General features: G+C 35.3%; 1 protein-coding gene across 1 annotated transcript; it reads left to right on the top strand.

Moving 5' to 3' along the window:
* Positions 1-6707: 6707 nt before the first annotated feature.
* On the top strand, positions 6708-10965 carry LOC105340466 (growth arrest and DNA damage-inducible protein GADD45 gamma). The gene is made up of 6 exons (XM_020072301.3): positions 6708-6892; positions 8279-8371; positions 9029-9152; positions 9664-9777; positions 10482-10616; positions 10711-10965. The coding sequence occupies exons 1-5, from the start codon at positions 6753-6755 to the stop codon at positions 10572-10574; spliced, it is 564 nt and encodes a 187-aa protein (XP_019927860.3). The 5' UTR covers positions 6708-6752; the 3' UTR covers positions 10575-10616; positions 10711-10965.
* The last annotated feature ends 1208 nt before the right edge of the window (positions 10966-12173 follow it).

Here is a 12173-nt window from a genome sequence, read left to right as displayed (position 1 = left end):
CTATTGTCTAATAAGATACGGTTGCATGTTTCCTCGAGTTAATCCTGTGAGTCTGTGTTTGGGTTTTTAAGGACCTTATGATTTCCGGGCGTGACCGGGATTTCTGGGGCAGCCGGATGTCACATACGTAAATCGCGATCTGAGCAAAGTAAGACCCCGGTCACAAAAAACACTACCGTGAAGTACGTGCAACCATGTGGAAATGAAATATCGAACTTAATCATAAGTATACAGAAATCATAACGATGCGCCAGTACAATATGATCAGGTATGACACACATGCGATGCATCAAAACCTTAGTGCGAAAATGAATAATTTCAAACTCTAAGGTCAATCCATTTAACTTGATTATTTTAGTTTAAAAAAGGTTATAGTTTAAGTAAAGAACAGGTGCACAGCACAGGTCCTTCCAACCATCGTATCTGTGTCGCATATGGCCACTGATCTACTTCGATCGTCTGACCAAGAATGGTCCCGGTGTCAACTTTCCGTAATTCCTCTAAAACATGTGGAAAGTGCACTAGGCTTTATTTTTTGTACGATACAAGCAATCATAAGCAAAATTCTAAAACGGGGACGGATCATCAGCCCCACCCCTTCCCCCACCCTTGCTACATGAACGTCCCAAGAATCAACATATTGCTAGTTGGATTGCATATTTCTATATAACACGCTATAATGTTTGTTATATGCATCATAGTGTAGTAAAAGCCCCTAAGTAGTTTTTTCCCACTTAAGTTGTTGCTGAGAGTGAAAGACAGGGGTTTTAAAGACCACAAACATATTTTCAACAACATTTACAAAATAATATAAGAAAATGATATAAAACAATGAATTCTACATTTTGTGGCACGTCTAGGTGGGTACATTCACTCCATGCCCAGATATAAAACGATGACTTTACATGTACATATAAACCTTTAATTTAAATTTAATGAGTTTATATAACTTTCATATTTGCAAACCAAGTCAAATATATATTATTATGTGTCTAGTTACGCATTACATGTATAATATCTTTTTCAATTTTAAAATTAATCTAGGTTGCTTTATTGTTTACGGAGAAATCTGCCTTCGGTACCTAGAACATCGATATATATCAAATACAGTGTATGGTGGTTATCTCAATCTACACAACCTTTAATATCTCGAGCATCGAGACGATGAGTACATAAAATATCTACCTTCCATGTTTCGAGAATTGATATATCTAGTATAAAGCATCGAGGATATCAATAGGTATACCACTCTGATATCGACATGTCGAATACAGCTAGTCGTGGATATCTCGAATTCAGAAACTTCCTCGAACATCGACTGAAATGTCTAATACAGTGTACTATAGATATCTGAATGTAAGTCGGTTTTCACAGCAGAAATGTTTGCATAAATGAACACTTATACCTTTATGTTGGATTGATAATCTTTGAATGGAGGTAAAATCATGATCTGCTGTATGTATCATTCCAGTCTATTGTAGATAATATGATCTATGGTCTACTGTATATTTTATCCTAGTCGTTTTAAAATTTTCACAATAAACCCACGCTTTAACCAACATCGCGTTATATTCCAACTTAGACAAAAGTAATGATGTGATAACAGTCTGATATTCAGAGAGTGTTAGAAAATCAGTGCATGCTAAAATAGTAAAGAGAGAGAGAGAGAGAGAGAGAGAGAGAGAGAGAGAGAGAGAGAGAGAGAGAGAGAGAGAGAGAGAGACGGGTGGGGGAAAGATTCCTCTCAGAGGATTCCCATAGTTTCTGAAAATTTCCTCAGGTGTTTGATGACAGGATTATCTAACGTAATCCCCACTATTTCTATACACCTACACCCATCCGGAACACTGTATCATATTTTGCATATACACAAACCAATGAATTGCTATGGCTTTGAGGCGAGTCCCTGACCCCGCGTTACAAGGTTCTTACAACCTCTCTAAACTGAAAGTACCTTTATCCTTGTTTGTCTTGGGTGTCCTTCGAATGCCCCATCGCCATGTTTGGACATTCCATTGATAGTTCACATCTTCCTACTCTATTTACTATATTTTTTAAATACTGTGAAAGTTGAACAAAACACCATCAATTCCCGCGGCATTCAAACTCCGACTCAATCTGCTTCACTATATGTATTATCTGTCTATCGTTAATCCCCTGAAATATGAGGTATATCGCTATAGGGACCCAGAGTATGTCAACAGTTTCAGGGAATTAAACAATAAGGATTGTGTTCACAGAAAGTTCAGTCCCACTTTATCCGCCTACATTTTTCTACGACTGTTTGATTTCTGTGAAGAAACTAGATTTGATAAAAGACAATTGGGAGTTGTTGATGTTCTATAGATTGTTGTCAAAAGGAACAACATACTTACATACCTATACAAAGTTATGTAAAATCAGTTATATGTGATTGTTTAAACACATTTTTGCATATGAATGTTACAATATATTTATATTATTATAACATACATATCCTGACCTCTATGTATTAAGGGCGTTTGCTCATTAAAGTCATATTTAACTTGAAATTATGTTTCACCTATATAGGTCAACAACCAATAAACAGGTTTGCAAAACCGTGTTTTTGACCTCATTTACTGATTACAATGTCAATGTCATAATTGATAGTCTTAATATTTACATCTATATAGGAATAATTATAAGAGCTATGTCCAATATTCATAATCAAGGATATAAAAAATGTATATGATACTGGATAAACAAGTCTAATAAATTATCTCTATTATTCTAGGACGTCGTTCTTCCAACATGGTATGGAAACTTCGGGACAGCTCACGGCACAGGCGTTAGTAATCAATTCCGATTGATTGATTTCAAGCGAGTTGGCGTTGGCGAAATTCGCAGACACACCGTGCAGTGTAGAGCAAATACAGTGTTATCCAATAGCGCAGATAGCAGTAATGCCATCTCTTAGACAATAGCTGAACGCACGTGGTCCCTTGCTGCTATTGACAGGATTTGAAAGACATGAGGAAATGAGCTATTCTCTTTGAAGACAATTGTTTTTCTCTCTCATGTACTCTTGTGTAAAGTTTAATACACATGTAAACAGGAATGCATGGTGAAAGTATAAAGATATAAATCAAAACGTGTTTGTGTAGATTTACATTCGTTATTGCTGCGACTAATTAATGAATTGTACGTGACAGTCCTCCGCTGTCCCCTCCGCCGCTTGTGACGTCACGAAAGATGCCACAGAAGAAAAAACGAACAAAAGTGCAAATATATTTACAAAGACATATTTTCTTAAAAAGTGCAAATACGACAACATTGTCACAGCGCTGGGAGAGTGGTACATTTAATAGTACATCCCCGATAAATCAATCCTCCCTTTATCCTTAATCGTGTTTACGAGACGTTATCAAAGATCAACAGATTGGCAAACGGAGACATCCTTGTAAATCATTCATCCATTATACTTTTACTGACTTCTTTTTGATTGAAAAAAAATTCAACATTATTTTTTTTTTGGGGGGGGGGGGGGGCTTGTAATATGTTTATGTTTGTTTATTCACCAATCAAGGGCACTCTGGGAGCATGTGCATTAAAAACAATAATATAATGATGATTATAACAAATAATGGTTGAACTATGTGGGAAAAAATGTCCATATCCACACTACAAGCTTATAGCCAAGTATACAATATGATTACTATAGATACAATTACGAAACATATCTGCATCCAGCTATACAGTAACTTTTAAAGAATATCAAAGATCAGTGCTCTGGTAAAGGTAAGCATAATCGTTTATAAACACATACCGAATTGTCAAACACATATGCAAGAATATGTTATGAACTGTTTATCAAATCTTCAAAAAGTCATGCCAATTGTGATGAATGCTGGTATGTAAAAACAAGTTTATTTTTACAGGTAGATATACGGAAAATTTAAAACAAACATATTTTTTCCTGAAATCGCGACAGCTCAGTCCGTATACACATACATAATATAAAGAACTCATCAAAGCGCATATAGTTTTGTAAATCCGACCTTGGCCTGGATGTTTTCTTGTTTGTTTTTTCCCTGGTCCCGCCAGGAAGGTACTGCGTTTTAAATGATTTTGATATGCGGAATTCTGGTCATTAGCAGCGCTCGTTCAGCAAATAATTAATTCAATTTCTAGAACAGGTAAAATAGAGATGAGTCTTCAATTGTGATACAGCCTTCACTGCAGTGGTTGACACCAGGTTGCATTTATAAAAGAGACTGCGTTTTATTTAAAAAAAAATCTTAAAATAACCCTTTAAGGTCATTTTAGCATTACATATAGCCTACGTGTCGTCATTTATTACGAGGTTAATGGGCTCAAAACAAAACTGCCAGGGTCAAGATCACTTTGACATTGATTGCAGATGTACGTCGATCGGTAATGACAGTTTTATTTGATTAAGAGGTATCTTTTAACAAAGCATGTACATATGGATCTGGACATTCTTTCCAAGTATTTCATCCATTATTTGCTATAATCATTATCATATTATTGATTTTATGATTGGCGAATACTAAACAAATTTCTCTCTCTCTCTCTATCTCTCTCTATCTCTCTCTCTCTCTCTCTCTCTCTCCACAAGATGCAATTGTCATAGAAAGAATTGTCTATATATAAGACGCAATTTATATCTGTAAGAGCATGCTCATTGCATGGAGGATGTCTATTTATAGTTCCTTTACATGCACCTGAATCCTTGAAGTCTTAATTGCTTCTCACCAATAAGACACACTATTGAGTGTAAGAGGTTAGAATTATCCCCTTAATCCCGTTGCAGACTTCTATTTAATTTTTGGTGGCTTGTTTCGAGTGATGCGATCCCCGAGACCTAGTGCTGCCCCAGTGAACGAAGTCTTTCTCACTTGATAACCCCATAACATTGACCTTTGTCTTTCTAATGACACGATTATTAACATGGGGAAACTATGAAACAATGTACAGTAAATGATTTTAAGATTTAGGTATAGAATCACTTTTTTTCAGGAATCGATATTCAAGCATATTTTTTCTTCATTTAGGACGACAAAGAACGCTTCTTCGCCTTATTTGCAGTATATACAGTATATCATACTTTGGTTACATGTACTAGTAACTTAACTGGAAAACAAAGTCAGTTCTAAAGCGTAAATTTGAACTCTTTTTCTATTTGAATTATGGTGGTTTTATAAATTCATATGCTTTTCGAATGATAAAAGTTTTTTGTCTAATAATATTTTTTATTGTTTCCAATACAATAGATTGCCATACTTTTATGAGAGAGCTCTATTAAAAAACAATACTTTTACTTGCGATGCCTTATGTTTAAAATGTTTATGTTAGGTTTTATGACTCTGAAATGAATTTTGGTTCAAATTAACTTAAATTTCATGGATATAAAGAAATCAAATCTTCATGTCAGTAATATGCCAGCAGTCGCTCCAATATCTTAATAAAATAGGTCATACAAGATAATTTAAGTGGTTATGTCTGTATGCTAATACCAATAATATAATGTTATCCAATACAGAGAAACTTGAAAGGTTGATTTTGTTGTCAAATATATAATATATCTAAATAAAGTCTATCCAGTCCTTATTTGAAATGGCATGTTTTACGTAATTATATTTTAAATTTCTATTGACAATAATATACAATGTATGATCGTATAAAATCACATATCAATTTAATTTCAATTTATTTAAAAATTAACATGTGGAAAAATCCTTTATTTTTCAGTTGGTAGTCTAGACATAACTTTTTTTATGCAATTTAAATATATGTAACATCTGCAGAATGCTAAGTATGTCAAATACTAGCAAATTCTACCATACTCTAGTATATTCGAGATTGCATATTATAGGCTAACTGATTCTATAGAAATTTAAAGTATCATTCTTTCGAGGGAGCCCTGAATAATCAAAACGTCTGGATGATCGGGGCCATTTACAGACTTTATAAATCTCCATAAGTAGAAGAGCTCTATATAAACATATAGTAAAACATTCTTAGTATTTATTTTTTTCACATTTTTTAAAAATGTGCTCGTCCCCATCGACCTTAATATGCAATCTTCATTAATTGATAACTGCTTAGGAAATTACTTTTTGGAAAATTTCTCTTGGTAAATCCTTTTCTACAATAAATATTAGAGTATTTAATGTGTGACGGTCAGACTGACTCGGTTACCGGGTTGGGGGGCCCGGGTTCGAATGCCGTTCCAGTCCGTCAATCATTATTTCTCGGATATTCAAACTTAGAAAATTAGGTCCTAATATAGATCGGATATTTTAAGTCTAAGATTGTTTCGTGATCCTCGGGCCTGATGGATAGTTTGATGACTCCTTAAACGTCGCCGTCGGACGTAGGGTGTTGGAGAAATGTTTATTCTAAGTTGTATGATTTTGTTTTATACGTTGACGTTCATGCACCGACCCACTTACACCCCCGTTTCCAAATTCAAAACTCATATCAATGTAGCTAATACCATCCTATATTTCAATCAAGAGAAGAAGAAAATGACGCAGTTCTATAGTCTAGCTGTTGCACTGATCGCTATTTTTTCTCTCGCATCATCTGATATAAATTGCGTCACTGCAAAAGGTGTCACTGTATTGATTTCACAACTATCGTAAAAATCCGGTTACTACGGAAGCTGTTTCGTCTCCTCTATCCAATCAGATCGCGCGACCTCGGTTCATCCTGAATATATCCGCCCAAACTCTAACAAAGACACGCGAGACTAATCTGTTCGCTTTATGACATTTGCACTACGTGGCTTACTGTTCTGTCCTGTGCAAAGGCTGTCCTGGGTTTTTATTCCAAAGACTTATTACCTATCTTTTTATGGGATGAATTCAGCAGTATTTTGCAGAATGGCGGAGGCACACCCATTGCAGTAAGTATATTTTGACTTTTGCAGTTTTCAAGAGTGCACCAGAAAATTAGCATTCGTAACATATTCTCAGTTACTGTATTTGTTCAAATCTTTCATTTGATTGCATTTATTTAGAGTTAGCATCATCTAAGCATACGAATTTGTATACGACGCTTTATATTTCATGGTGCAACAGATCATTGCAACGCATACGACCTTTTACAGAATCCGCTATAGCGTAGTTATCGAAAACAGCTGTTTGCAGTTTCTAGGTTGTCAATGCACGCCTTCCTCAATCAGGATCAAAATTCTTTGTACCCGTGGCTGTTAGGAATAGGCCCCGAGGCCTAATAAACTTGCAAAGATACCGAAATCGTATTTTCTTTGTGTATTTTCTTTGTTTGCAAGTATTGCCAGTATCTAAAAATAGCTTTACTTTCCGGTTCATGTCCCGAGGTCACATGATTCCCCTGTGTCTCGGTATGAAAAGAAAAACGGCGCTAATCTTCATTACCTGTAAATCCTGGCAGTTTTAAACTGTAATGATAGTCTGTGCAAATATAATCAGTGCTGCAGCGTGTATCAAAATCAGATCAGATCTTGCATCATCCCACACATTGTATGTGATATGAGTTACCTTTGTTACAATTGATAAGCTATTTATTAGAATTGACCTTCTAAATTGTTAGTCGAAAATGAAAAGCATTTTGTACTTTACTGTCCTTTGTATGACAATCTTCGATTTCATTAATGTGATATTTTCAATGATAAATTGTATTGTGACATTGGTCCCATAAAAGAAATTAATCCATGTGATTATAATACTACACAACGTCTATGTATCTACTTGGATAAATGTTTTATGCACAGGGGCTTGGTTGTTGGATAGTGAATTTCCTAATTATTTGTACCCGAAGAAAAAATTGATTAAAATTGGTAATCTTACGTGTATATCTATGCATTACAGTAAATAGATTCACTGAAACCCCCCGTTTCAGTCATGTTAAAAAAGTGTATTCAATGTACATTACTAACTTTTTTTAATGTACATTGAATACACTTTTTTAACATGACTGAAACGGGGGGTTTCAGTGAATCTATTTACTGTAATACACAGATATACACATAAGATTACCAATTTTAATCAACTTTTTTCTTCGGGAACAAATAATTAAGAACTTCACTAGATCTATCCAACAACCAAGCCCCTTTGGTTTTATGCAGAGAAAACAGTTCCAGGGACTATGAAGTATAGTATAAAACTGTCTTGCATGCTGTAGCCTTTATGTTACAATTTTCTTTTGTCTGTCATTTGATTTCATTTTGACTGTATGCCAACATGGTGATGTTAATAAACCATTGAATTGAATTAAAAATTACATGACCTTTCTCATTTCGTCCATTTAGAATCGGTCAAGCTCTGAAGGACAGCCTTTTACAAGCAGCGTCTGAGGACAGAGTAGTGAGGGGAGTGATGTCATGTGCCAAACTCCTGGAAGTGTAAGACCTCGTGTAACCATCCTAACACCATTGCATGTGATAGGGCACATCAGATTTCTTAATTTATCCTGACACAGTGTATATAGGGTTATCTTTTTTACTGGATACGGTACAAGACGTATCTTAACTACCGCATGATACATGCACGGATTTTTATTTTTTATTTTTTTTTGGGGGGGGGGGGTCCACAGAAAAATTGTGTTTGCCGTGGGGGAGAGCATATTTCAATAATTTTACTATGTGAATTTAATTAATTCTGATTTTCCAGAGGGAAGCCCCAAATCCCTCTAGATCCGCATGTGATAGTGCAAGGGGGAATTAAACCATATAAGTACTGCTGTACTCATATAGACATACGTTGACGCATTTTTACCAAAAACATGTTCGATGAAACAACACGCTTCAATACTTAACATATGTTTTTTATTTTGTATAAAGATATAGTTACACATAGGTAAGAAGCCTTATAGAAAAAGACACGTTCTTAAAATCGATCGGAAATGCTGTTCTGATAGTCACCCAATTAAGCGTAGAGTGTTGCACATAGGGCTTTGTTAAGAAAAACAGATGTACTGTCTCATTGTCATTCCTTTATATGTGTATTGTTGGTTCTTCCAGATGTTGATACTTAGATGTAAATGTTCTTGGTTCTTCCAGAAGCCCAGAGTGTGTTATGGTTTGCATTCTACCGGCTTCGGTTCCTAGCCATGACGTCACGTTCCACATTCAGCAGACGTTAGTGGAAGCTTTCTGTGTGGAGCACGGTATTCCAATATTGAAGGTGACTGCAATAAAATTTTGGGGCGAAAGATATTTATGACGTACAATAACGATTACTGTAATAATTCCCACCCATGTGTAATTTGTATTGATTTTTCTACACACACAAACGCAACAGAAAAATATGACTGAGTCCGTCTAGATGTGCATGCAATGTTTGACGTGAAAATGTCAGTTTATGACGCGGGGAATCACAGCTGGTGCAGCCGAAGCGTAGTTCACACAGAAATCAAGGCGGCAGATTTTTGTATTGTGTGAAGTTGTGGATAAATGCATTACAGCCCTCAATGGAACGCTCGATTTCTTAAACAATTCTTTCTTTAACATCCTTATGTCTACATCTAATGTCTACGTCATGTCTACGTGCAGTTGATTGCGTGGTAGACTATAGTACATTTACATGACTTGGGGAATGATTTTTTCTTATGAAATCTTGTTTTTAGAATAGGAATAATTATTGTTTTTGGAAATATTAAATTAAAGCATTGTCTTCAAATGCCATTGTCTTTTAGATTGGCGATCTAGAGAAATTGGCTGTGATATTTGCGGGAAGGAAAGGTGTTGCAAACAGCCTGGAAAACAATCAGGATGAGGGGGAGGGGGACCTCACCTGTCTACTTGTACAGGTAAATATGTTTTTAATACCAGTAAGTACTATAAAATGTCAACATATTTTTTTCATTAAATAAAGGATTGGGATATTTTCTCTCTAATTTTGCATGGTTAAAGATTTCAGAAAGCCTCGAACACACCTAGAAAAATAATTCCTATGGATTCAAGAAGACAAATTAATTTGTCAATTAGAGAAGGCTTAGCCTACTTCTAATGTACGTAACCGGGGCGACTCCGAGAACAATATACTAAATTATTCCGATAGAAACCTCTGGACACATCTAGACGGATTAAAAAATAAGAACCTCTCTATACCGGCTAGCGCTCATTGTTGGAAGGTAATCAATACGCCTACCGGACAAACAGATGCGTGTAACAGAGGAAGTAGTTCTGCATGTCCACAGACAACATCATTATGCAACTTAATGACTTAAAGGTCTTAGTGTAATATACGACGAATTAATCACGCATTAATGGGATTCAGTTCACCATAGATTAGGGAAATATTACGCTAGGCGTGCAGAAGTGTTATAATGGTAGGCGAACTCCAGGAAACTTTGAATCCCAAAAAGCTAGCTATGAATTAATATGAGACCTGTTATGGTGTCGGAGCATAATGCAGTTACTAGCGAGGAAACAAGAAACACTTATGTCGTGAACAATAAGTTGTTCAGGTGTTTGATTACCTTGTGGTGGTTTTTGCTTCTCGTTATCACAGGTCCCGGAAGTCAAGAGTCCTGCAGACCAGTTTGTCATGGAGTTTTGCGAGATGATATTTTTACCTCATCCCAGAATAGATTTACCTGCATGATAGCAACTACTGAAAACTGATTTCTCATCATTACAGAATCAGGTAATTATTACGAAGCAAATTATCCAAATTCACATTTTAAAAAAAAAACCTCATTTAAAGGAAGCAATTAGCCACTGTTGTGGTTGAATTTCAGGACGTTTTCACACTTCGTTTCGGCTGCACCGTATTGAATGGTGTCCCACTGTCCAGGGGGAATCCCCGGCCGTCGGGCCAGACCAGAACAGAAAGGGACCACGTAACCTAGCCCAGGGAGACACTGTGGAATCTCCGCACGGATCATTGTTTGGAAAATGGTCAACAATTGTGCAGTTTTCTACTTAATTGATGGATTTAATAAATTTGTATATTTTGAAACGAAATAAATAATAAAAAACAGTTCGCAATCACAGTCATTTTCTTGTTTTTATTTTGTTTCATTAACAAGAAATTTACCATGACTGAGTATATATATACCTGGCAGTTTCAATATTATTCTGATCAGAAACGAAGGTTTATATTATAAAATATATATGATTTTGAATTCCTGGAAAAATTAATGAATTAGTGAGTCTATGTAAAAGTATAGGACAGTGTATATGTAATAATACTTGCATATCTGTATAATTCCGGAAGTTTCGTACCACGCATTTATCCTAAACGTGAGACATGCATTTCCTTATTTGGAAGCAAAGAACACTGTGTCGACTTGATATAGCAAAGGTCACACCACAAGTAAAGGTCATGTACCGATGTGGATGCACAATCTGCAAAACAAAGTCTCCCCTGTCAAAGCAGGACCAATGAAATCGGGTTATAAGCATGGGAAAGGGATATCATATTTTTTAATTTGAGCGGGATATAATACACGTAATTTCAAGTACGAGAATAACTTTGTCAGAGTCCTAAGATAAGCTAGACTTTTTTTCTTTGTTTTCTTTTTTATATTTTATTTTTAACAGTTTTGACGTAATAACGTTTAATAATATTCATTTTCTGTCGAACGGCATTTCCTAGAGGTAACCTACTAATTTGGGATGTACACACACATATTAATAACTTCGCTCAAAACCAGACTGAAAACTTGATTATTCATATCTGTTGTAGATATAAATAAAAATGTATATATCAAGGAATCGTTCAGAAAATAACTTGTTTCTAAAAATATGAATTGGTGGCGTCGCCAACCATTTCTGTAGACTAGCATATTGTGCTGATTAGAATATGTAATGTATGATCCTACCTCGAGGACTCTATTAATTATCATGCAAATATTTGTTTGATATTAATTGTATAGTTATAACGCGTGTACTAATTCAACGGAGGTTTTAAAATGGTTGCGGTAAATTATAAATATCGCAAAGAGTCTAAATATGGATGGACTTTAAGTGGCATTTCTACTAGAAATGACGCCATCGGGGTCGTGACTTCCAACACAATATACTAGTTATATCACCGAATACTAAAATATTGTATGATCCGGGGAAAACTTTTCAAAGAAATCAACAAACAAACTGTCCTTAAACTTTCAATCATTTTAAATTCATTGACGTCATAACTTCAAAATTGACGGAACTGAAATAAGGGTACAGTCATGATTTGCATTGAGTTCTTAATAAA

This window comes from Magallana gigas, chromosome 7 (genome assembly GCF_963853765.1).
Source record: "Magallana gigas chromosome 7, xbMagGiga1.1, whole genome shotgun sequence".
Classification (NCBI taxonomy): Eukaryota; Metazoa; Mollusca; class Bivalvia; order Ostreida; family Ostreidae; genus Magallana; species Magallana gigas.
Note: the sequence above shows the minus strand (reverse complement) of the source record. Positions and strands in the feature narration are given on the sequence as shown.

Coding starts and splice junctions, on each gene's coding strand:
- LOC105340466 (XM_020072301.3), top strand. CDS start 6,753: ATGACATTTGCACTACGTGGCTTACTGTTCTGTCCTGTGCAAAGGCTG. Junction 6,893..8,278: donor GCGGAGGCACACCCATTGCA/GTAAGTATATTT, acceptor TCGTCCATTTAG/AATCGGTCAAGCTCTGAAGG. Junction 9,778..10,481: donor TCACCTGTCTACTTGTACAG/GTAAATATGTTT, acceptor TCGTTATCACAG/GTCCCGGAAGTCAAGAGTCC.